Genomic DNA, 22,582 nt, shown 5'->3' with positions numbered 1-22,582 from the left:
TGGCCCTCTGACTCTCAGCACCTCTGGTGTGAAGACGTTCCTCCAAAACCACCGGGCACCAGAAGGATTACTAAACCCACAGCGTTCCCCCACATATTTTGAAGATTTTACTTTGCCATCCCAGTATTTTCAGAGTCTTTTTTATACCATTTTCCCTATAATTTGACCAAAACAAGGAGAAAGACAGACCCTTGGAGGTGAAAGCACAGGGTGGTGCAGCCAAAGTTCTGAACCTCTCCCTCACCACATGCAGAGAGGCAATCCCTGCCTCCTCCGTTTACCCCACGGTACCTGGTACGGGCAGATGGCAACACCTTACTCTGGAGTTGGCCTTCAGAGAAGTTAACGCTCTTCAAGCCCTGGAAGAAGGAACAGATCTCAAAGGAGGAGGTGTGTGTCAGACCCCGAATTTCCACCTAGTCTTGGTCTTTACAGTTCCCCCAGCTCCACTGACAGTTCCCCCCATGAACTCCAGCCCCACTGAGGTACTAATCATTGGTTTGTCCTCTGGGTCTGAATTTAAACTCAAAACCCCACCTCACTAGCCCAGGTGAAACAAACAGAAAGAAATACAACAGAGTGGAACACACAATCAGTTCTTTCTGCCAGGCCCCAAACAGCACTTTCACCCTTAATAGCTCATTTCCAACCAAACTGCGTTCCCTCCAAATTTCAAAATGCACCAACAAACTTCCAAATCCACCTGTTTTATTTGAGGAGTTGGCGAAACACAATCTTGGGGTTTCCTGGATTCTTCTTCATTTCTTCCCCCAAAGTTCTTCATAAACTTGGTCAATCCCAACCCGAGTGTTTGGGGAAGGCAGATCTCCATTCAGTTCAGTTTAGTCGACATTATCCGTCAGCTTGGTCTCACCTTTTTTGGCTGACAAAAGTAACTTTCCCAACCACACCGCTCTGTGTTACTTCTCCTAATTTTAAAGCTGACTTAAAACTAACGTCTTTGACAACTCTTGAAACCGCCAAAGAGCCAAAGTGAAACTTCTGTCCTTGTGAAAAAGGATCTCCTCAGACAGCAGCTCGGGGGTGGAGCAGTGTGCCAAGGGCACTGAGCTGCAGCTCCCCAGAGTCCCCCCTCTCCCCTAAAGCCGCCGCACTCTGGGTGTTTGCTGCCCCTTTCCATCCCAACCCAAGGATCGATTCAGCTCTTCTCCAGCACCCTCAGCTGCAGCTACAAACACCACACCACGCTTGCAGGAGACATCAGCTCCTGCAGCCCGTCTGCTGAGCCCGAGCCCTCTCAGAGTCTCACCTCCGTGTTGGGAGTGTGGATGCCCCTCAGCGTGGTCGGTGTGGTGGGCACGTGGCCGGGGAGCTGGAGTTTGCTCTCCTGCAGCCGCACCTTCTCCTCATCCACGATCTTCGCTCTGAGCACGTTGCACGTACAAAGCACAAGTTATTTCCCTTCCAGCCACGCTACGTTCTCAGAGGAGCATTTTCCTTTTCAACCACAGACCCTTCGTTCTCTACAGCCTTTAGCTGTACACCGAGGGCTGTGATGGGGAAAGGGGCTAATTACATCCCACAGCAATTAAAATCCTCAGGACTTGTAACTGGGGAACAGTTCAGCCTTTCCTCTGGATTTCTTAAGAGAAACAAGAGAAAACTGCAGAAGAGCTGGGAGGGGGCAGGCTTCCAGCAGAGCAGGGAGGTGACAGTCCCCCTGTGCTCTGCACTGGTGAGGCCACACCTGGAGGGTTGTGTCCAGGTTTGGGCACCTCAATCCCAGAGAGATCTCGAGGGGCTGGAGCGAGGGCAGAGGAGGGCAACGAGGCTGGGGAAGGGCTGGAGAATCAATCCTGTGAGGAGCCAGGGAAGGAGCTGGGAGTGTTCAGTGTGAGGAGGAGGAGGCTGAGGGGAGCCCTCATCCCTCTCTGCAGCTCCTGACAGGACATTGCAGAGAGGCTGGGGCTGGGCTCTGCCCACAGGGAATTAGTGACAGAACAAGAGGGAACGGCTTGAAACTGTGACAGGGGAGGCTCAGACTGGACATGAGGAAAAATGTTTTCCAGCAAGAGTGGTCAGAGAGTGGAACAGGCTGCCCAGGGAGGGTGGAGTCCCCATCCCTGGGGGTGTTTAAGGGCCGTTTGGATGAGCTGTGGGGGATGTGGGGTAGGGGAGAACTTTGTAGAGTTGGGCTGAGGGTTGGACTCGATGATCCCAAGGTGTGGGAAATCCACTCGATTTTTCAACCTGAATGATTCTGTGATTCTGTATAGGCATCATTACGTGCTTACCTGCTCTGCAGGGTGGCAATTGTAGCCCAGTTGCTCCAAGGGGTTTCTTCCTGATCATTTATCTTCTGGAGGAGCCGCCTTCTTTCCTGGAGTAATTTGTCATTCTCAGCAGTGATCTGTGCAATCAGCACCTTCCCCTGAACAGTGTTGCAGAAGGAAATAACAACCAGCTGTTACACTTCACTCTTCCCTGTCCTCTGTAAACCTTAGAGTACCAAAGGGGTCACCACCAAGCATGTTCACTCCTAGAAGTGATAATGCTATTTGATGTAACATACTCCAACAAGAGGCTTTTGAGTCAATTCCCAGGAGTTACATTTCTGAGGCAAAAGATGATGGAGCTCAGACAGTTTCTGAATGGGATTATGAGGACACAAGTTCCCCTGAGGGTAAACTTGAGCCAGGAATTTCCTTTTGGGGTTTTTTTTGTTCCTACAAGGATGGGCTGGAGCCCCTCGGCACTGCCAGCTGTTTCCCAGGGCAGTATCAGTCCTGCGCAGGGAGCAGGAGCAGCACATCAGGCAGAGCTCTCCTGGTTCTTTTAACAGCACAATCCCATTACGTGCAAACCAGCTGTTCCTAAACCTCATTTCCTTTTTTCCCTAAACGGCACTTTTTGAAAGACACACAGCAGCCTGCTCCCCTGTGTTCCCTCAGGGGAGAAGTTCTTGATGTGTTCCCTCACCTTTTCCACTTGGAGCTTTGACTCGCTGAGCTCATTTTCCAGCTGTTTAATTCTGCTGTCCCTTTGTTTCACCTCGTGGATGAAGGTCTCCTTGGCTCTGCGGATCTTGTCTTTGTGGCGGAGCTGCATTTCGTTGTATTTCCTGAGGAGGCAGAGGCAGAGACAAACACCAGGCTGCAAAATGCTTTTGTGTTCTGGGTCAAGATCAAGGCAGGAGATGTCCTGTATTTATTCAGGCTCTTCAAAGCCTGAACTGGGACCCAGCAACTTTTGGCTGCACAGCTAAAGGCAGAGTGAGCACACTGACTTTCCAGATATGTCTTTCACTGATCAGCTTGGGGGCTTTTTTGTTGCAAAGGTTACACCATTAAGTGTCAACCAAATGGAAACTGATGGAGGGAAAAGACCCAAAGCATTCCCAAAACTGACTCCCAGCTTTACAAATCCTTGTGCTCGCCCCTCTTAGCTCTTTATACCAAACAGGGTTATAAACTCACCGAAACTGGAAGTAGCACAGAAAGCCTAAGTTATTTATTTGGGTGGGGATATGGGTGGTTAAGGGAAAGTATTTGTGTATGGGGGGGAAAAGAAGGCTGAAAAAGAAGAATCCTAAACAGCAAGGGTCAGGCAAACAGGTTGCAGAAAGAACTACTTCAGTGGGTACTTCTTAGAGCTGCAACACGGATTAAATATTTGTCTCTGCTGAGACTGGTGATTGTTGCTAGTCCCCTCAAACTTGTCCCATTTAGGCAGTGTTCTTCTTTATTTATATCCAGTTTGGATAGAAGGAAAAACAATGTCAAAAGAAAAAAAAAAAAAAAAGATAAATCTTTACCATATAAGGGATATTTGCCCATGCTTGCTTAAAACTCATGACAAAAAGGCTACTGTGCTTCAAATTAGATCAAAAATGCCCTGGGGAGAAATGAACAGCTCCATGAAGCATCTCTGGCAATGCCAGACCCTAAAGAGCAGCCCCCCTCAAGAGGCACCCCCTTGTTCTCTATGCTGCCTCCGGCTTCTAAGAACACGGCAGCAGACAGGCGATGCAGAATGCACACAGGGGTGTCAGGTTAAGGCAGAACTCTGCCTGCTAAATGCCTTCAACAGGAGAGGCCAGAAAGGCTACGGAACAGTCAAATCCAGTGTCACTGTCGGTCATATAAACAGCAATTCCTGCGTGGGTTTTTGTGTGTCTACACATCCCCTTCTGCTTCAGTCATTACCTGACACACAGATCTTTCTGGTTCAGGAGACGGACTCCTTCCTCATAAAGGGCTTTGTTTTCCTCCTTCAGCAGTGAAAGTTGCTCCGACAGCTTCTGATACTCCTTCTGACACTGGAGATGCTGGAAAACATCTGGTTTTTATTTGTGTGTGTGTGTCTACAGCTGTAGGGTTCCTTCTGCCTCAATTCAGCCTGGTCTCCAAAGCTTCTCATAAATCCCAGTGGTTCTCAGTAGAGATAATATCCACCCATTCTGCCTCCTCCCCTTAAAGAGGGAGTCCATGTGCTGCCTGTGGGGCTCTGGGCTTCAACAGGGCAGAGGAAAGTAATGCATCCTCCAAGGCAGCAGACTCTGCCAAGATTTTCCTGCAAAAAGCTCTATGTTCTGCAAGAAAAGGGGACAGCCTCTTCCCCTCTACCTTCAAATCCTCTCTCACTGCCCTCGGAGCTGCATCCCCAGGAAATCCATGTGAGATGGGATGGTGCTTTTCCAACCCTCACCCCAAAACGGCCATTGAATGACTCGAGCGTGGCCAGAGAAGGGCAACGGAGCTGGGGCAGGGTCTGGAGCACAGGTCTGCTGGGGAGCGACTGGGGGAACTGGGGGGGTTCAGTCTGGAGAAGAGGAGGCTGAGGGGAGACCTCCTGGCCCTCGGCAACTCCCTGCCAGGAGGGGGCAGAGAGGGGGGATGAGTCTCAAACCAAGGAACAAGCTCCAAGGGAGTCCCCGGGATCCCTGGAGGGGTTGAAGAGTCGGGCTGAGCCAGCGCTGAGGGATCTGGGGCAGTTGGGAATGGTCAGAGGGAGGTTCATGGTTGGACTGGAGGAGCTTCAAGGGCTTTTCCAACTGAGATGATTCTGTGATTCCTCCAGCTCCTGTTAAAATCAGTGGGATCTGCAAGGGCTCAGCACCTGGCTGGATCTGACCCTGTTTCTGCAGTTTCCACATACAGATTTCACACCCAGATGGTCCCATCTTCCCCTAGAGCTCAGTAGTCTGCTCTGACATCAGCCACCCACACAGCATCCCCTGGGGTGATGAGGACTCACCCATGCCACAGCTCACCTCGCTTGGGTCAGTTTTCTTCTCATCTTCTAGGACGTGCAGAGTCTTGGCCTGCAGCTCCACGTGCATCTTGGCCAGCGACGCCTCTGTCTCCTGCGACTGCCGGAGCTGCTGCCGCAGCTCCTCCAGCTGCTGCTCCAGGAGCTTCCTAAAAGCAAGATGGTGTCAGTGAGACACTGATGTGGAGGCCAGCCCATGATGTGCTGCTGTGACTTCAAGGCTGGCTGTGATCTAAAAACAAAGTCACACTGCTCTGCGCTTGCCCTGGGCAACATTGAGTGACCACTGTCTTTTCTCAGACAGTGGAACAGGCTGCCCAGGGAGGGTGGAGTCCCCATCCCTGGGGGTGTTTAAGGGCCGTTTGGATGAGCTGTGGGGGGATGTGGGGTAGGGGAGAACTTTGTAGAGTCGGGCTGAGGGTTGGACTTGATGATCCCAAGGGTCTTTTCCAACCTGAATGATTCTGTGATTTCTGTTAAATCACTACATGTTCGTTGTCCCTGTGTCCCAGTGGCACAGGAAAGGGTGCACGATGTCTCTGGGACCATCAATCCCAGCTGCACAAGAAAGGGGCCTGCTGGCATCTGGAGGGTAAACAAATCACTGGGCTGGCAGGAGGGGCCACGCACCTTCCAAGGCAGCAGAAGCCTCCAAAAATCTTTTAAATCTCATAAAGAGGGGATCCAGACCTCTGGCAGGTCAAAAGCAGAGATAGGAGGTAAAACCAGTGGCGCAGCAACTCCTTGAAGCCACCTAGAGCCAGGCATGGAGCTGCAGAAGGTAGCTGCAGACTGGCACAGCAGTATTTGCCGGCACACATGGACCCTCCATGCACAGCACAGGCCTTACCCAGCCCTGGATACCTTTTCAGCAGCTCCTCATGAAGTTCTTGCTGCACACGAGCTTCATTTTCTCGGGCCCCCTTTAATTCCTCCTCCAGGAGTTTCTTGTCTGAAACACGGGCCTCTGCCAGCAGGAGCTGGTGTTGTGAATCTTTTAGCTTTTGCTGGAGTTTTGAAATCTTGGATTAAAATTGGACACAGATTAAACTTTCTGGATTTATAGGCCAGTATCTGAATCCAAGGGATTGAGATCCCTTTGATCCATCAGTATCTGGGTCATGGGAATGAAATATTTGCTTGCTTCTACTCAGAAGTACTTCTGTGTGTCTTTGTGTCAAAGTCTATTAAAAGTAAAACCTTTCCAACAGCCACCAGATTTTGGGTCAGACACTGCATCATCAATTAACAACAAACCCTTTTGCGCCTGATTTGATCCTGCACACTTCAAAACTGAATCCAACAATTCATGCAGCCTCACAATGCCATGGAAAACACAAACTTTCCCATTTAGCAGATAGCAAACAGCAGGAAATCTCCTCAGCAGGAATGTGATCAGGTCTCCCTGCACCTGCCAGCCCTACTACCAGTATTTTCAGAGATACTGAGCTTTAGAGACAGGAGCTGAGCCATCAGATTTGGCTTCTACTGTCTTGATTATGCTTCCACTAATAGCAGACATTTTTTCTAAAATACTTCGCCAAGTGATCTTAAAACAGACTAGCAAAATAGTCTTCAAGGAACCAGTTCATGAGCTGCTAGTGCTTGATTTTTCTGAACTACAGCTGCACAAACCTGCTAAAAACATACCTCCCGTTAACTTAGCTCACATTGATGAGTTACCTTTTTTTGTGCTTCGCATACTTTGGATTTCTCCTGTGCAAGTTTCTCTTGCAGGCTGCTCTGCAATTTATCAGCCTGGGAGCACTTCAGGAGCTCTTGTTCAAGTTCTTTGACCTTCTGCTGGCTTTTTTCCCACTGCGCTGAGAGAGAGGAGCATGTTTCATTTGTGTCTGAGAGTTTTGCCTGGGTTTGCTTCAGCTCAGCTTTGACCTGAGTTTCAAGAGAAGAAATCAAGTTTGCACTCAGCATGTATCATCTAAAACATCTTGATTAGGAAAGGGGCAACAGGATTACCAGAGAGTGAACAAGAATAAAAGAGAAATAGAGGGAGCAAGTACAATGTGTTTTATTTGGAGGTGGTGCAATTTCCATGGAGCTGAGGCAGAGAACGCTTGAGACCCCAGTTCTGTACAGTCAAATGCCAGTGAGGTCCAGTCTGTTGAAATCAGCACCTCAGACCTCCCACAGCTTGTAAAATTATGTGATGCTCATTCCAAGCACTTCTACCTGCACGTGGTTCCTACCTTGGTGCACTCCTGTTGGAGCAAGAGGTTTTGCTTTTGTAAGTCAACGTTCTTCTCCCTTTCGTATCTCAGCTCCCTCTCGGCTGAGCTGCACAAGTTCTGAACTCGACGCAAGTTCTGTCGCAGTTGCTGCATTTTTTCCTCCTGCTGCTGGAATCTCTCATTGGATAGAATCTGTGCAAACAGCAAAACGACAAAGGTTACATGGAAATTAATTTCAAGGAAAGATAAAGACTGGTAATTAAGAAAGGTAGGAGTACACCAGTAGCATTTAAGTGTATTTAAGTAGGAAGATAGGTAGAGCCAGGCAAGCATTTCTTCTGCCCCCACACTATATCCTGCTCCCTACCCTGTCCATCCCCTCAGAGAAGCCAATACGACTCTCGAGGTTGAGGGAGAAGATGCAATAACCTGGATGAGAGAATAAATCCCTATTAAAACCTGACCTGTCAAGGTGGTCACTGACAGTCTGTGAAGGCTTTCGGAAGGTAACTGAGCTCTTTGGTTCACCCACCTTCTTGCAAGTACCTTGTACACAGACTAAAAGCTCTTCCCACCTTTGGCGTATCAAAACCTTTTTTCCCAGCATCGCTTTTGGCCACCTGTAGATCTGCCCTCCGCTCTGCATCTTCACCCTGTGTTCTTGGGACCAGATGAAAGCCACTGAAGATCAAGCTTCCCTTCCCCAGACAAAATCCCAAGCTGGGAAGTCTTGAGCCAGCACTGCAGGATCTGGCAATGTCATTTGTCCTCAACACCAGTTAGGTTTGGTTTTTTTTTTTCCCCACCTGCTTCTATCAGGAGGCTTTTCAGCATTCCCTCTAAACCTTGTGTCTTGGTCTGCTCTGAAGGTACACGTTTGCTGCTTCTTGGTGTCAGCACAACTCTGATCCTCCCCCTTCCACTCCCTCTCCTGCCTACAGGCCACCCTGTCCTCCCTTCTCTTCCAAACTCTTGCATTTAATCCTTGCTCCTCCTCAGACTCCCCATCCTGGATCCCTTCATAATTTCTTCCCTTTTTGGCAGGGCTAGCTGCTCTTCCCTTTCTTTTTTAGATCACATGGTGAGAGAGGTGAACAAATTGCATTTAAAACGCAACTAAACATAGTGACAAAGAGGGGTCTTGCCGGCCAGTAGAGCAGTTGGAGAGCAGCAGCTGAGACACGGGCACGGGGCTGCAGCAGAACCCAGCTGTTTCAATGGAGTGCAGGAGCAGAAAATCCCAAGGAGGAGCAGGGAAGAAGAACAACTGCCTACAGCAAGAGCAAGGCTGTTGTGGGAATACCCAGGCAGCTCTATGTCTCACACTTCAACAAGGAGCTGAGAAAGAGCTCCAAAAAGGTTTAAAACAGCACTGGAGGACTGTGTAACTTTTTTCTTTCGTGTGCACTAAGGGGGTTGTTTAGGGTATCCAAACTCCCACTACATCCAAAAACACAACAGAAGGAGAAGATGACATTCACACTTTCCAAACATTTTCCCCAAGGAAATCACTCAGCCTCATCTCCCCACTGTGTGCTAACACCTACAGGACCAGCTTCCTGTCCACTTTAATTAGGTTTTGACACAAAATTAGTGAAAAAAAAAAAGTACAGTGCAGATAGCAAAGCTGCCCATACCTGTTGAACACTCCCATCTAAACTGCCTGCAGAGCTCTGCGACGTTAGAAACCTGTTCTCTCTGTGTGCCATGCCTTGATTTACCCTCAAAGTCTCCCTGAGCGTGCTGTCGCCCTGGTCCCGGGTAGTCAGGATATCTTGTTTTAGCTGGGCAATTTCTTCCAGTAACAACCGTTTTTCTTCGTTGCTCTCTTTCAGCTGCTTTTCTAGCTTCTCCCTCTTCTTGTTGCTTTCTAGTAATTGAGAACTCGAAGGAGAAATAGGAAAGGAGAGAGATAACTATACATATCCAAGGGAAACCACCCTCGGAAGGGTAAAAACTTGGGATATGAGAGTCCAGTGAAACACCCAAGGCAACGCTCAAGCATCTCAGGAGGCTCCAAAGGGGACTTAATCCTGGGTTTAAGCAGTTCTGGGCAAGGGTCAGTCTTCCCTGGACACTGACCCATGAAATAAAAAAGTGTCCAAAGGGTGAGCTCTCAGTCATTCATGAGTAGGTTATTAACTGCCAGCTAAGGAAACACTCACACAACACTCGCAGCACAGCAGCCCTCGCACAACGCCTCGCTGTGTGGAAGTACGGGCTCAGATCTCCCAGGCAAGCTGTCCAACTGATTTCAATCCAAACTATATGTCCTTATAAGCTAACCTACCTGTCTTATCCTAGTTTTACTTTATCTCAGTACCTGGTTATCCAGGTAACTGAGCTGACTGTAACTATAATGGATTTAACCCAAGCTTTTACTTACTAATGAGAGCCTGAGCATAGATGCTCCAACTCCAAATTTGTATTGATCTCCTGAAAAAAGGGAGTCAGAGGACCTGTAAGAGGTTTATTTACAACCCTGATGCTTGCTGACACCTTCCCTCCAAGGACAACTGAAATCCACAGCAGGATGTGTATCAGCAGCTGCTGGAAGCACTTAGCCCCCGGGAGCCCAGGCCCATGATGGGAGCTTTCTGCAACTGCATGAGTCTAAATAATGCCTCACCCCAAGAGAAGCAGCCTCTTTCCTAAGGACAGCGCTCATTTATGCCGTTCAGAATCTGGCACAGCTGCAGAAAAGGTTTACTCCTGACTGATCATGATGTCACTAAGGGAAATGCTTATTCACCAAAATCTCTACAGAGGGATGATTACCTGATAAGGAAGACACAAAGCTGCTGTGCCCATTTTTGCCAGAAACAGCACTATGGGGATTTATAAAAGACAAAATATTAGTCAGCAAAGATAAGGAGCAGAAAGTACCACAGGCTGTGTTAAGGTTTACCAGAGCACTTCTTGTTCATCCCTCAAGTTTTTGACCTGTTCTTCCAAAATTACTACTTTAGCCATCTGTTCTTCATATGTCTTTTCATCTGTACATAGATCTTCATGTTTCTGCTCGACTTTGTTAATCTGTTCTTTTTCTTGTAGGAGTTCAGAGACCTGTAAGGTCAGAAAACACCACAACTTTGATTTTCTTTGGTTTCATGGAAACCTTTTGAGTAGTATAAGGCAATCTGGGGACTCCATCAAGACATGGCTTCTGATTCTGCAGCTACAATGAAGAAGTCCTCTTTTCTGCACAGGACATAGCTGTGTGTAAACTACCATCACATCACATTTCTTTATTTGATTTCATTCTTCTGCTGCCCATCTGCAGTTCTCAGCACTTCATATCATGTGCTGTATCTCTTAAAAAAACTAACAACTCCTGGGAAAACAGGGAGAGTACAAGGTGGGTATTCAGCTGTCGCACATGGAGGGCATCCTCCATCCAAGTCAACCCAAAACAGCTTTCTGCAGATGGCTGCTCTCTGCTTTCAATGTCTCCTAAACCCTTAACACCAAGCAATGGCAGACCCAAAACTTGAGATGTGAAGAGAAGATACCAAGAAAATAAAAGGGGCAAGAAAGGAAGGCACAAGGAGTGCATACGGACACAGAAATGCCCAGACTGGCTCGGGACCAGAATCTGCCTGGTCTAATATCTCCTGCTAAGCAGAGGTGAACCAAAATCCTTCAAATTAAAATACTATTCGGCCCACTAAGCACTAGCAACTTTTTTGATTCCTAAAGCTTTTTAATCCATAGCTCTTCCTGACTGTATGCTAGTATAATATTTCAGTTCCAGGTGTTCTTATCTACACCAAGATGAATTTACAAACATTTGAGCAACGTACACCAACAGCTTCTGTCTGTGTCAGACACCAGAACAACAGGGATTTCTTTACACTCCTCACCTTTGTATCTAGCAAAGCACTATCTTTTTGTAGTGTCTCATGGGATACATTAATTAGATCCCTGCTTGCTGATGTTCTTTGGAGACTCAGGAAGCTATTACAATGGCTTGTAAGCTCTGATTTTGAGTCAGGCAACCCCTGGCGAGGAAACAACAGGAGTTAGTGGACGTAATACACCCCAAACTACAAGCTCAGAAAAAGCTTCTCCTCTCAAATGTCCGAAAACCTCTTGAAAACAAAGAGAGTTCCCAAAAAATGCAACGAGCTCTTCACATCATAGCGCATCATTAAAATTCACAAAACCAAAAATACTATCCAATTTACTCACTCATTCTAGGTGTTAGACATCCTGACAAACAAACGCTGAACCACCTCAAATCTTGACCTCCAGCGTGTAACTCCCAGGAGAACTCAATGATTTCATACCAAGCTAACTTCCAATACTTCGTTGGTAAATGATTCGTCCCCATACAGCTGCTCTATCAAAAGGGAATGAACCCATCTGATCCTTTGATTGGAAAATAGTCCTTTGCTTAGGCAAAACCACCAGGCCACCAGTGGCTGAATTACAACCAAGCTTACAGGGATGTAGGATTTTGATTAAAAGCTCCCTGGATCATGAGTAGATTGAACTGTTGGGATACCAAAGTTAAAGAGTGACGACTCCTGTTTTCCCCACCATCCCTCAAATCAGAGAATTCCTTTTCACGTGCATATTCACAGACTGACCTAGCCCCTTCCTAAACCACCATCAGCAAGGCTTGATCTGCATCCCGAGCTTTTACACTGTGGAGCTGTTGCTTAACAGCACTACAAAAGTTCTGTCCTCTAGATGCCACTGTTCCTCCAGTCAGACTCTGTGTATGTGCAGTTGTGCCAACAGTTCTGGACATTCATTGTTTTTTACTTACGTTCAATGAAATTATGTGACTCACAGCTGGTTTAAGGCCTCTCAGAGTGCTAAAATATGAGTTTTGTAACAGATGGAGCCCCCTCATCTGCCTGACCCAGGCCACACATCTGAAGCTCTCCTATATTTTTAGTCTCATTTTCAGCCCCTCTCCTGCCTACGCCAGCCCTTGTGCAATTGTGCTGTGACATGCTCTCTCTCTTCTATGGCTCAGCTGGAAGATGAGAGCACCAGCAACAATCCCAGCAGAGATAAACCCCCCAGAAGTCTATCCAGCAGTTAAATTCCTTCAACCAAAGCAGACTGAGGTCCCTGGGGCACGTAACAAAAAGCAGCGCTGGGATCCCAGCAAGCTGCTTGCATAGACTTCTCTGACTTTTACAACTTCTGACTTCTTAACATGCCATATTCTGGTTAAGAATACTATTGATATTAAAGAGGACCCACGTTAAACAGATTCAGAATTAGCCAGATGATCAACCTCAGAAAAGCAATCGCTGTTAACGGGTAACCGTGCTGTTGCTCTGCAGGAAGGTCTTGGCTCAAATCTACAAGCACGCTGCCATGTCGTGACATGGAGACACGAAGGCTCATGATCACAAGTAACTCTGCAGTAAATACCCAAGTCTGAAAACTTTCACTCTGTCCTCTAGAGAAGAGGGCTTTGGCTACAAAGTTGGAATTACTGTTTTGTTGTTAGATTCACTGAAAGGAAAAATAAGCTACAGTCAGAAACAGTTCTATTAAAGCAGATGGATTTAAAACCATCTGCCAAAGAAGCTTTGAAATGGGCTGGACTAGAGAAATGCATCAACAGAAGTCAACTTGGGGAGCAACTGGGGATGTTTTATGGAGTCACCCAAAGGCAAGTGTCTCCTGCAGGGAATCCCACTGCAGGAGCTCTACGTACCTGGCTGCCCAATACCTTCTTCTCAGCCTTCAGATCTTCTCGTAACAGTTCAAGCTCAGATGCAAGTTGCTTTCTCCATTCTCTCCGCTCTCCCAGATGACTTCCCAACTTTTCTATCGTTTCCTGACAGCTTTCCAACATCTAGAACAAGGAAAAATAAGAGTCACTTCTACAGCATCATTTATTCTAGCAAAAGAGAAACAAATTGAAGAAAATGTGTCTTCTAGAAAGAAGGATAGGAAAACTAGAAAAAGGGTTCCTGCACCTTATACTCAGGGCTGGCAGGACATCGCTGAAGGCCTGGAGCCTCTACCTGACCCAAGATGCTTGGGACCTTGGGAAGGCCCTCTTCCACATGTAATAAGTAATAAATTGACAGCAAAGCCAGCCCCAAACCAGCTGGGAAACGGCCTTTAAATGCACCTATTCAGGTTTCACTAAGCCCTAAGCAAGAATCAAGCACCTTTATACATGTAAACCCTTCACCCCTACCAGGGGGTCAACAAGCTCTTCAGCTTGCAGTGCTGAAGGCAAGACAATCTCATGAGAGAGGTGAGTTATCACAGAATCATTCAGGTTGGAAAAGACCTTTGGGATCATCCAGTCCAACCCTCAGCCCAACTCCACAAAGTTCTCCCCTACCCCACATCCCCCACAGCTCATCCAAACGGCCCTTAAACACCCCCAGGGATGGGGACTCCCCCCCTCCCTGGGCAGCCTGTTCCACTGTCCGATCAGTGGAGAACATACCAGCATGTCAGCTGCTTCCCACCAAAGACATCCATCTGTCTTGCACAAGCTGATGGGCTACAAATTCTCAGAAGATGGTGACAAAAAGCATTCACAGGAGATGCTCATTTATTATGTTTCTAAACAAAATGATCTCTTTCCCAAGGAAAACCTCTTACCTCTTGCATCTCTTGTGCTCCAGACGATGATTGCTCTTCCCCACTCATCTTAGTTTTGTTCTTCTGCACTTCAAGTAACTCTGTTTCTAAACTTGTGATCTTAACATAGAGAAACCACAAGTTAAAACCAAACCAGTACTCACAACTAGTACTAAATGCACAACTACTACTAAATTGCTCCTTGTGTTGCTATTAAAGAATAAGCCCCATGTTTGGAAACAAGGAGTAGGAGGGGATGTGGACAGCCGCCAGCGTGGGCTAGCTCCAGCTCATCTTTCATCCTGCAGCTTCAAAGGCTGAAGAAGCCATCCAAGGCCAAGTCAGAAAATGAAAGAACCCTGTTCCACAAAAGGGGAGAAACGACCCACACACAGAGTGAAAATTCAAGGCCTCCACAGCATGTGGGCCTTCTACATGCTCTCCCAACATGGAGGACCCCACGAGACCCTGATTTATACAACAGGCCAGCCTCCTGTCCCACGCTGTTGCAGTGCCCACTCCCCCACAGCTCACCTCATTCAAGCAGATGTTTGACCTGGTCACCCAGGACTTGTCCTGGTCCCTCCACTGCACAAAGGAGGTTTTATCTCCCCCCTGCAAGGCTCTGAGGACTCTTGACCTGCATCAGCAAAACACTGACCTCTGTGCTTCTCCCAGCAGGCAAGAGTTTGTCCAGACAAGTACTCACTCTACATTTGCACCATCTTCCCCTGAGGCATCTGCCCTTGTGAGGGATCTCACAGAATCATCTGGGTTGGAAAAAGCCCTTGAAGCTCCTCCAGTCCAACCATGAACCTCACCCTGACCGTTCCCAACTGCCCCAGATCCCTCAGCGCTGGCTCAGCCCGACTCTTCAACCCCTCCAGGGATCCCGGGGACTCCCCCCTGCCCTGGGCAGCCCATTCCAACGCCCAACAGCCCCTTCTGCACAGAAATCCTTCCTCAGAGCCAGCCTGACCCTGCCCTGGGCAGCTTGAGGCCATTCCCTCGGGGCCTGGCGCTGGCTCCTCGGCTCCAGAGACTCATCCCCCCTCTCTGCACCCTCCTGGCAGGGAGTTGCAGAGGGCCAGGAGGTCTCCCCTCAGCCTCCTCTTCTCCAGACTGAACCCCCCCAGTTCCCCCAGCCGCTCCCCAGCAGACCTGTGCTCCAGACCCTGCCCCAGCTCCGTTGCCCTTCTCTGGCCACGCTCGAGTCATTCAATGGCCTTTTTGGGGTGAGGGGCCCAAAACTGAACCCACTCAGCGAGGGGCGGCCTCACCAGTGCCGAGCCCAGGGCTCAGATCCCTTCCCTGTCCCTGCTGGCCACGATACTGCTGATGCACCATGGCTGTGCTTTTGTATAAATCAGGGTTTATTCAGCACTAAAATGTTTCTCGCTTTCTCACTGTAGAATAAATAGAATAAATGAAGTAGAATAAATACAACTCTCCACAAATCAAACAAGATGTGTTTCTAGTTTGGAGAAATCCTTTCTTTGTTCAGTGTGGTGTTAAACAGATCCCTGGGATTGCTGCTTCAGGGGATGCAGGGTGAATGCAGTGGGGAGCACTGAGTAGCTGAGGAGATGCAAGGCCTGGCGGCTGGCATGAGTTCAACAGCTGCTGTAGCTGAAAAAGAGACAGAAAAGAGGCACATGGGGCAGTGGGGGAGTGACGGGCAGATTGTGGGATGGAAGAGGAGGTGGGTTAAACCTCAGCTAAGTCCAGCGCCTGCTCAGATGGAGGGCTGCAGAGCTGCACCCTTCATCTCCAGGGGGCTTTTGGGTGTGTTGGAGGTCCCTGAGGGAAGGACTGCTCACAGGCAGGTGTGTCTGAGCCTGGAGAAAACAGCACTGCTGGGTGTTTGCCAGGCTGCCCCATGTGAGAAGGACTTGGAAGTCTTTTCTGATTTGGCACACTTACAAAAATCTTGGCTGATCAGGCCACTGACTCTGTACGAGGACGCCAGGATACAATGTGAGTATTGTTCTGCTGTTGGCACAGGACTTACATGCACAACTTCAATGCTTAAAAGTTAAAGTCTTGGAGGAAAAATAAGCAAAATGATCGAAATGTATAGCTGGGTATCCACTTCATAACCAAAGGTTGGCTGGGGGTAGGGAGGTGTATTTTGCCTTTGAGATGCCTTCCAGAACTCCAGAGTCTTGTTGAACCCCAAACTATCACCTAGTCTTGCAAGAGGAGGGGTGTTTATCACCCTCTAGCTTTTCTGAAAGAGGCCTGGGTGTTTCACTGCACCGATTTGCTTTTAACACCTAGGTTGGGTAGCATCATTTGTCTTAAAAACCAGCATCACATCTCTGTTAGAGATAGTTCCCTGCTGGGAGACTTAAGAGATACACCTTGTGCCTGAAGCCCCTCCGTGAAAGCAAAGTTTCTGAGCTTTGACATGCTGCTTTGTAACCACTTTAAACAGACTGGGATTGGCAAAGACTTGGCGCTTTGGCTTGCCCTGGGAAAGGAATGACAACTGATCTGTGAATAAGTGCAAAGAAAGGAGGGTGAGAAAGGCATAAGGCATCTTATGTGCTTCACCACAGGCTCATCTGTATGAGTGGAGCGATGGATGTTGCACGTATGAGCACAGTGTGTGCTGTGTGCAGAGGAAGATGGACTTCATCTGCAACAGACTTTTATCTGCTTCCAGTGTCCCTGCTCGCTTTGTGGCCTTGTTCAGTGAAAGCCCAGCTCGGGCAGCTGGGGAGGCCAGTTTGCTGCTTTTAGAAATCAGAAAACCAGCACAAACTTTCTTCAGAGAGTAAGGAGATTAAAGGAAAGGCTGCTGAGTGCTGTGCTGGCAGGAGGCAGAGCAGAGAGGCTGTGAGTGCTGAGACTGGATTTTGCAAAAGGGTCTGCAGGAACCACGATGGGGAGGAGAAGCTGGATTGCTCCTGACCCCCTTAAGGCCTTTAAAATTGTTCCCGTGAGATTGGTGTTGGCTGCCCCTCGATGAGTTCAGTTTTGGGCCCCTCACCCCAAAAAGGCCATTGAATGACTCCAGCGTGTCCAGAGAAGGGCAACGGAGCTGGGGCAGGGTCTGGAGCACAGGTCTGCTGGGGAGCGGCTGGGGGAACTGGGGGGGTTCAGTCTGGAGAAGAGGAGGCTGAGGGGAGACCTCCTGGCCCTCTGCAACTCCCTGCCAGGAGGGGGCAGAGAGGGGGGATGAGTCTCTGGAGCCAAGGAACAAGTGTATGGACATGTGTGAGCACTGCTCGCTCCTGACTGAAAACCCTTCCTCCTCACCTCAGAAATCCAAGGTCCTCAAGGGACACTACACACTGGTCCTGCTGCCCAGCAATCCAGGACCACTGCAGAGAGCATCCTAACCACAGACAGAAGGGAGAGGGTGACTCAGCCCAGGGAAGAGAAGAGCTTTGGGGCAGGCAGCAGGACTCCAGCCAAAGGAAAGACCTCCTCAGCCAGCCTTTTTGGGCTGAAGCCCACCTACCCATCTAGCCAGACCAACTTCTGGCTTCCTCTCTTCTCTCTGGCTATAAATTCTTCAGCTGCCCTGTCTGTAAGGGGTCACATGCCCTGGTAGTAATGCTGCACAAACGCTGCAAATGGTATTTTCCCCAGGGGCAAGCAGTGACAAACCAGTCCCCTAAGTGCAGGTGCTCCTCACAGAGCAATCTGCAGAGGAATCGAGAGTCCATCCAGTAATTCGTGGCTAAAGACCACATCAACAAAGGCAGCATCAGGCTGAGAAGCCTCAGCAATAACTTAATCCTTGCTTAAATCGTGGATGGAGATGGCTCTGAAGGTCTCATAAGGAGATCTCTAATATTGCCACGGTTCTGGTAAACCAGATAATCAACATGGTGCTTTGTGTCTGCCAGTTCCCAGAGATTCCCTGATTGTCACATACAAATAAGTGGAAACAACAAAGACTTTCCATCAACCTCCTAAAGTGAAAGGATGATCTGAGTGGTCTTGTCCTTTAAGAGGAAAAGATCCAGATTGCCCCGGGCTGAGGGTGCCCAAGATCAAGTAGGACACAAGTTAGGAAGAAACTGGTGAGGTCACATCTTGATCAAGATTGAGCAGAGCTTCTCCAGATGAATTAGCTCATTGCAGCTCTTCAAAAAAAAGTGTCCAGCCATGCCTGCCCCATTCAACAGCAGATGCTGCAGCAAGAGATAACTGGTGATGAGAGAAACTCACTGTCCCCTCCGATTTGTTATTTTCAGCAGGGATGTCCCCAGGCAGTCTGGATCCTGGCCCCACACACCCAGAAGTGCCTCAGTGTTTGCCTCATGGGCTGGCAGGTCTCCAAGATGCCGTGCTTGGGGAAAAGCCAAAAGCACAATCTTTGGCCACCAGCATGCTTAACTAGTGACTTTTCCTGGGATCATGGAGCATCAGTGTCCCACACTGACCATTTTAACCTGTTGGACAGGTCTTGAGAGAGGTAAGGGATTCAAGTCAAAGTCTAGACTTCTGTCATGGCTGCCAGGTTAAGGGACAACCCCTGGGCTTCAGGAAAACCTCTTGCCTCTCTTCTGAGCCTCAAGAGGACTTGGGGATTCCTGGAACTTGCTCTTCAGCGGGAACCACAGGCATAAGCAACAACCACACAACATGAAAAAGCAGTTCCTGCAGGAGACCAACACTGAAGTCCATCAGGAGCACTGATGCCATCTAGAACGCTTCTCAGGGGAAATCAGAGATTCTAAGCTATAAAAGCTTCAGAAGAAATAACTCCAGAGAAAAGACGTAACTTGAATTTGAAACAAAAAGGCTTTGCTTCAGTTCAACCAAGAAACTGAAGGGTGCAGAGCCCACACGTACAGAAAGGGAAGGGAGCATCGCCTGACCTCGCTCCTGGGGATGCAGGAGGTCATTAGCCAGTTAACTGTTTGCCCAAGCACCAGGGAGGGGGAACAGGAGCTGCAAAAGACAATGCTGCTGTGACACCGGGGGAATCTGCACCTCTAAGCAAGCATCATTTACTCACTGCTGGAATTTTCCCCTTCTTTCCCGAAACCGGCAGATTTTGCTAGTTGCATTTCTTGTCAAACTAAACAAAGCAGCATGCAGGTTTAGGTCAAACATCATTTTATTTTACTAATCAATATGCAGAGAGAAAAGTAGCTAGAATTCAACAAAACCACACCGTATTTCTTCCATTCCTTACTTACTTTCCGGTGAAGTCCCTCCACCTCACTCTCAAACTGGTCCTTCTCCTGCTTGGTTTGGAGCTGTGTCTCTCCCAGAATTGATTCCAGCTCTTCATTGCGCTCAACCAAATCCTCGTGTTCCTGCTCCAGTTTTTGCAGCCTGTGAAGAAGCTGCAAATTGTGGCCCTCGATGTTTTCAATCACCTCTCGGCACCTACACACCAGAGACCAACATCACCCAGGCTGCAACTGCTACATAAACGTATCAACACACACCCAAACTGCTTACTGCTGGCAAGAAAAAGCCAGTGTGTTTGTGAAATACTTGTCCTGCTAATTTCACATCTCACATCCAGCATGACCTGTGCCTGCTCTTATTTAGGTGATGGTTTAGTGATTAATTAGTGGTAACAGGCTCTATCCAAGTAACAATGGAGTTCTGGGGAGAAAACCAGTCAGGCACAAGGATTCTAACAGCAGAGAGGCAATGGCAAACTTAGCTGCTTGAGGTGGGGGAACAGGCTTGGGCATTTGAAGGGAAAAAAGAGTCAGAGGGATGGGATCAGATCCCCTTTCCTCCATAAACCTGCTAGAAGAGACAAGGCACTTTCCTGAGCAGGCCACAGGAGAACAAAGCTTTGACTTCCCTTAAAAATCCCGGTTTACACATTTAAGTTTGAAAGCCAAGTATTTTGGTACACCCCTGGACAGCAACCAAATCCAGAGGAATCTTCCCAGCAGCAAAACAGTTTCAAAACCAACACTTTTGTCTGCAGAGAACCAGAAAAGCCCAACCCTATTCTCTTGGGAAAGCAACAAACTGGAGAAAGTTGTCAGGAAACAGCCCACATTCTTGATACCAAGGGCTGCAGACCCACTCAGGACAGCATTACCCTCAAACCTTATGATCTGGGAGCAGAGGAACAAAGTTAGTATCAAAGAGTCATCTAAAGAATCCAATACTTAAATCCATTCTGCAAGACAGAATACCAGCAACCAGAGCACCAGACAAGACAGTGAAAATAAAACAAATGAAGGATTTCTACACTGCTCACCTTTTATGAAGCATTTCACTACCCTGATATCTGTCTTCTTGATCGGAGCCAGCTTTGCCCGAAACACAGACTCCTTCAATACTCCCTTCATCCTTTGTGCCCTGCGTCTCAAGAGAAAATGAAAAGTTAGCACATAATGATGACTGAAATCTTAGCACAACGTGATTCCAAAGCTACCAGAGTCTCTCGTAAACAAACAAAACAACCAGAAAACATGAGCTACATCGGCTACTCCACCTGCATTAGATAATCCACCACCCACAGGAGCAAAACTCCCCCCATGACCTATAATAATACGAAGGCACTAGTGGGTATTAGATTACACTAACAGACATACTCTACATATTAGTGTATTCACAGAAACATCTCAGTTGGAAAAGACCTTGAAGATCACCTAGTCCAACCATCAACCTCGCACTGACAGTTCTCAGCTACACCATATTCATCACGCCCAGCATAAACCCCACGTCACACCTGCACAGGAAGCACACGCGTACGTAGAAAGGAAAAGATAAGCATTTCTGCACCACAAGCTGTGTGTCTTTATTTATGGCAGAGGGCTGGAATTCAGAGTGGGGATTTTTGCTCAGTTTGCTTTCTAGAATGGTAAACAAAAAGCCCTTGAAAATACCCGCAGTGAGGACGCTGCGACTTCTTCAGTCTCAGCTGGTGCAGGCAAGGGAAGTCCTTGCTGCTCGCTCTTCTGATACTCACAGATCTCCTCCTTGAGCTGTTCAACCTTCAAAAGGAAAACACTTTTATTTTTGGTGAATGTTCATCTTCCTGTCTTAGAGAATTGATATTCCTTTCAAATTTGCTGTAGATAAACTGCAAATTTATTAATATGAACCACTCAGCTTGAGCTCACGTGGCTGCTCCAGCTGGGTGGCCTCAGACTCACAGAATCATTCAGGTTGGAAAAGACCCTCAGGATCGAGTCCAACCCTCAGCCTGACTCTACAAAGTTCTCCCCTACCCCACATCCCCCCACAGCTCATCCCAACGGCCCTTAAACACCCCCAGGGATGGGGACTCCCCCCTCCCTGGGCAGCCTGTTCCACTCTCTGACCACTCTTGCTGGGAAACATTTTTCCCTCATGTCCAGTCTGAGCCTCCCCTGTTGCAGTTTAAAGCCGTTCCCTCTTGTTCTGTCACTAATTCCCTGTGGGAAGAGACTCCTGAGAGAGGTAAAAAGCGGTAAAAGGGGTAAGCAATTTTTCTTCATTTATTTCAATTACTGGTTATACACATGCTGTATATCCCTTTTTCTGAACAGAATTGAGTGCAGAGGTGTAGACAGATTACCACCACTATTTCTGAGGCCACCCTTTAGTCTTTGCTGTTACTGGTAGGATCAATATAATATTATTTTCAGCAGGTAACAGTTCACACAGTCACTTGCACACTCACTCTTGGCTACCTGAGCAATAGCTGCGAGGCCAACCCCAGCCACTTGCTCGGCAGCACAGGGTTGTCCTGCGGTGGCTTCTGAATGGGTGTTCCCAAGTCCTGCAGACAGTGCTCCCCCCGTCAGATGCAGATCTAATCCTGTGCTCTTCAAGTGTGCCCAGCAGCACACATTTGCCACCTGCCCCTCACGCAGTCGATGCCAGGGACCTTGCACAAGTTCAGTGGACCACTGGTGTCCCAGGTTCACCATTTTTTGCAGATTTTACAGCACTGTTAGTCTCTGGAGCTATCAGCCCTTGCAGAGGTTTCACACCCCAACTTCTCAGCCTTCATTTCTCCTTTCTTCAGCCTCCACCCACACCCAGAAGCACCTGCAGAGCCCACTCACACAGACTCACACCACACAGACACCGGGTCCTGCACCCAGGGGAGCGCAGGGCAGGGATGAGGCCGGTCTCCCCCAGGGCACCCACCCAGAGCCAAGTGGCCAGCCCGTCCCCCCTCACTGGCAGGAAAAGAGACTTCAGGATGCAGAACTTCTGTGGCTCATAATAAAGTACACTTTCAGCTTCTACAAATAAAAATCATGGGTTTCTAACTTCTGTGCCAACAGTCAAACCTCATTCCTAAAGAATAAAGGTTTTTAGCTTAACAACATCATTGGCTGGAAGTGATCTCAGTCTGGCTACCTTTCTTTTCTGTACAGAGAAAAAAAAATACCTTACATGTCTCTCTATTTTTGTGTATATATATTTCTTTTTTTTATATATTTAAAAATAAAATATATACATACAGGTGTATGTATACATAGTGACTGAAAGAAGTCATGTCCTAAAGCAAAGAAAATGTTATTTGCAGTAAAAAAATAAGTTAACCAAGGAATGCAAACAAAATTACACAGTATTTTTTTGTAGACCCAGAAACAGACTGTCCTGTAAATAAACACAAGGTTTGAGATTATAAACATGCTTAGGTGCTGTGCTAA

The 22,582-nt window shown here is 48.0% G+C and overlaps 1 protein-coding gene across 8 annotated transcripts in view; it reads right to left on the bottom strand.

Annotated features, from left to right (window-relative positions):
- CCDC30 (coiled-coil domain containing 30) overlaps nucleotides 1–22,582 on the bottom strand; it is a 42,016-nt gene that overhangs the window by 1,809 nt on the left and 17,625 nt on the right. For 4 of the 8 annotated variants that reach the window (XM_074924511.1, XM_074924510.1, XM_074924506.1 and 1 more), the window contains 17 exons: nucleotides 20,819–20,926; nucleotides 20,188–20,288; nucleotides 19,154–19,346; nucleotides 14,013–14,111; nucleotides 13,105–13,245; nucleotides 11,285–11,422; nucleotides 10,330–10,487; nucleotides 9,059–9,305; nucleotides 7,440–7,613; nucleotides 6,916–7,125; nucleotides 6,097–6,254; nucleotides 5,234–5,381; nucleotides 4,167–4,288; nucleotides 2,941–3,082; nucleotides 2,256–2,392; nucleotides 1,271–1,385; nucleotides 292–359 (listed from right to left, as the gene is read on the bottom strand). In XM_074924511.1, the coding sequence (XP_074780612.1) occupies nucleotides 292–359; nucleotides 1,271–1,385; nucleotides 2,256–2,392; nucleotides 2,941–3,082; nucleotides 4,167–4,288; nucleotides 5,234–5,381; nucleotides 6,097–6,254; nucleotides 6,916–7,125; nucleotides 7,440–7,613; nucleotides 9,059–9,305; nucleotides 10,330–10,487; nucleotides 11,285–11,422; nucleotides 13,105–13,245; nucleotides 14,013–14,111; nucleotides 19,154–19,346; nucleotides 20,188–20,288; nucleotides 20,819–20,926 (2,459 nt within the window). Of the gene's footprint in view, nucleotides 1–291; nucleotides 360–1,270; nucleotides 1,386–2,255; nucleotides 2,393–2,940; nucleotides 3,083–4,166; nucleotides 4,300–5,233; nucleotides 5,382–6,096; nucleotides 6,255–6,915; nucleotides 7,126–7,439; nucleotides 7,614–9,058; nucleotides 9,306–10,329; nucleotides 10,488–11,284; nucleotides 11,423–13,104; nucleotides 13,246–14,012; nucleotides 14,112–19,153; nucleotides 19,347–20,187; nucleotides 20,289–20,818; nucleotides 20,927–22,582 lie in introns of those variants that run through there. The other 4 variants (XM_074924508.1, XM_074924507.1, XM_074924512.1 and 1 more) reach the window with 4 other exon arrangements.

This window comes from Athene noctua, chromosome 22 (genome assembly GCF_965140245.1).
Source record: "Athene noctua chromosome 22, bAthNoc1.hap1.1, whole genome shotgun sequence".
Lineage (NCBI taxonomy): Eukaryota > Metazoa > Chordata > Aves > Strigiformes > Strigidae > Athene > Athene noctua.
The sequence above is the reverse complement of the archived record's forward strand: the minus strand, read 5'-3'. Positions and strand labels throughout refer to the sequence as shown.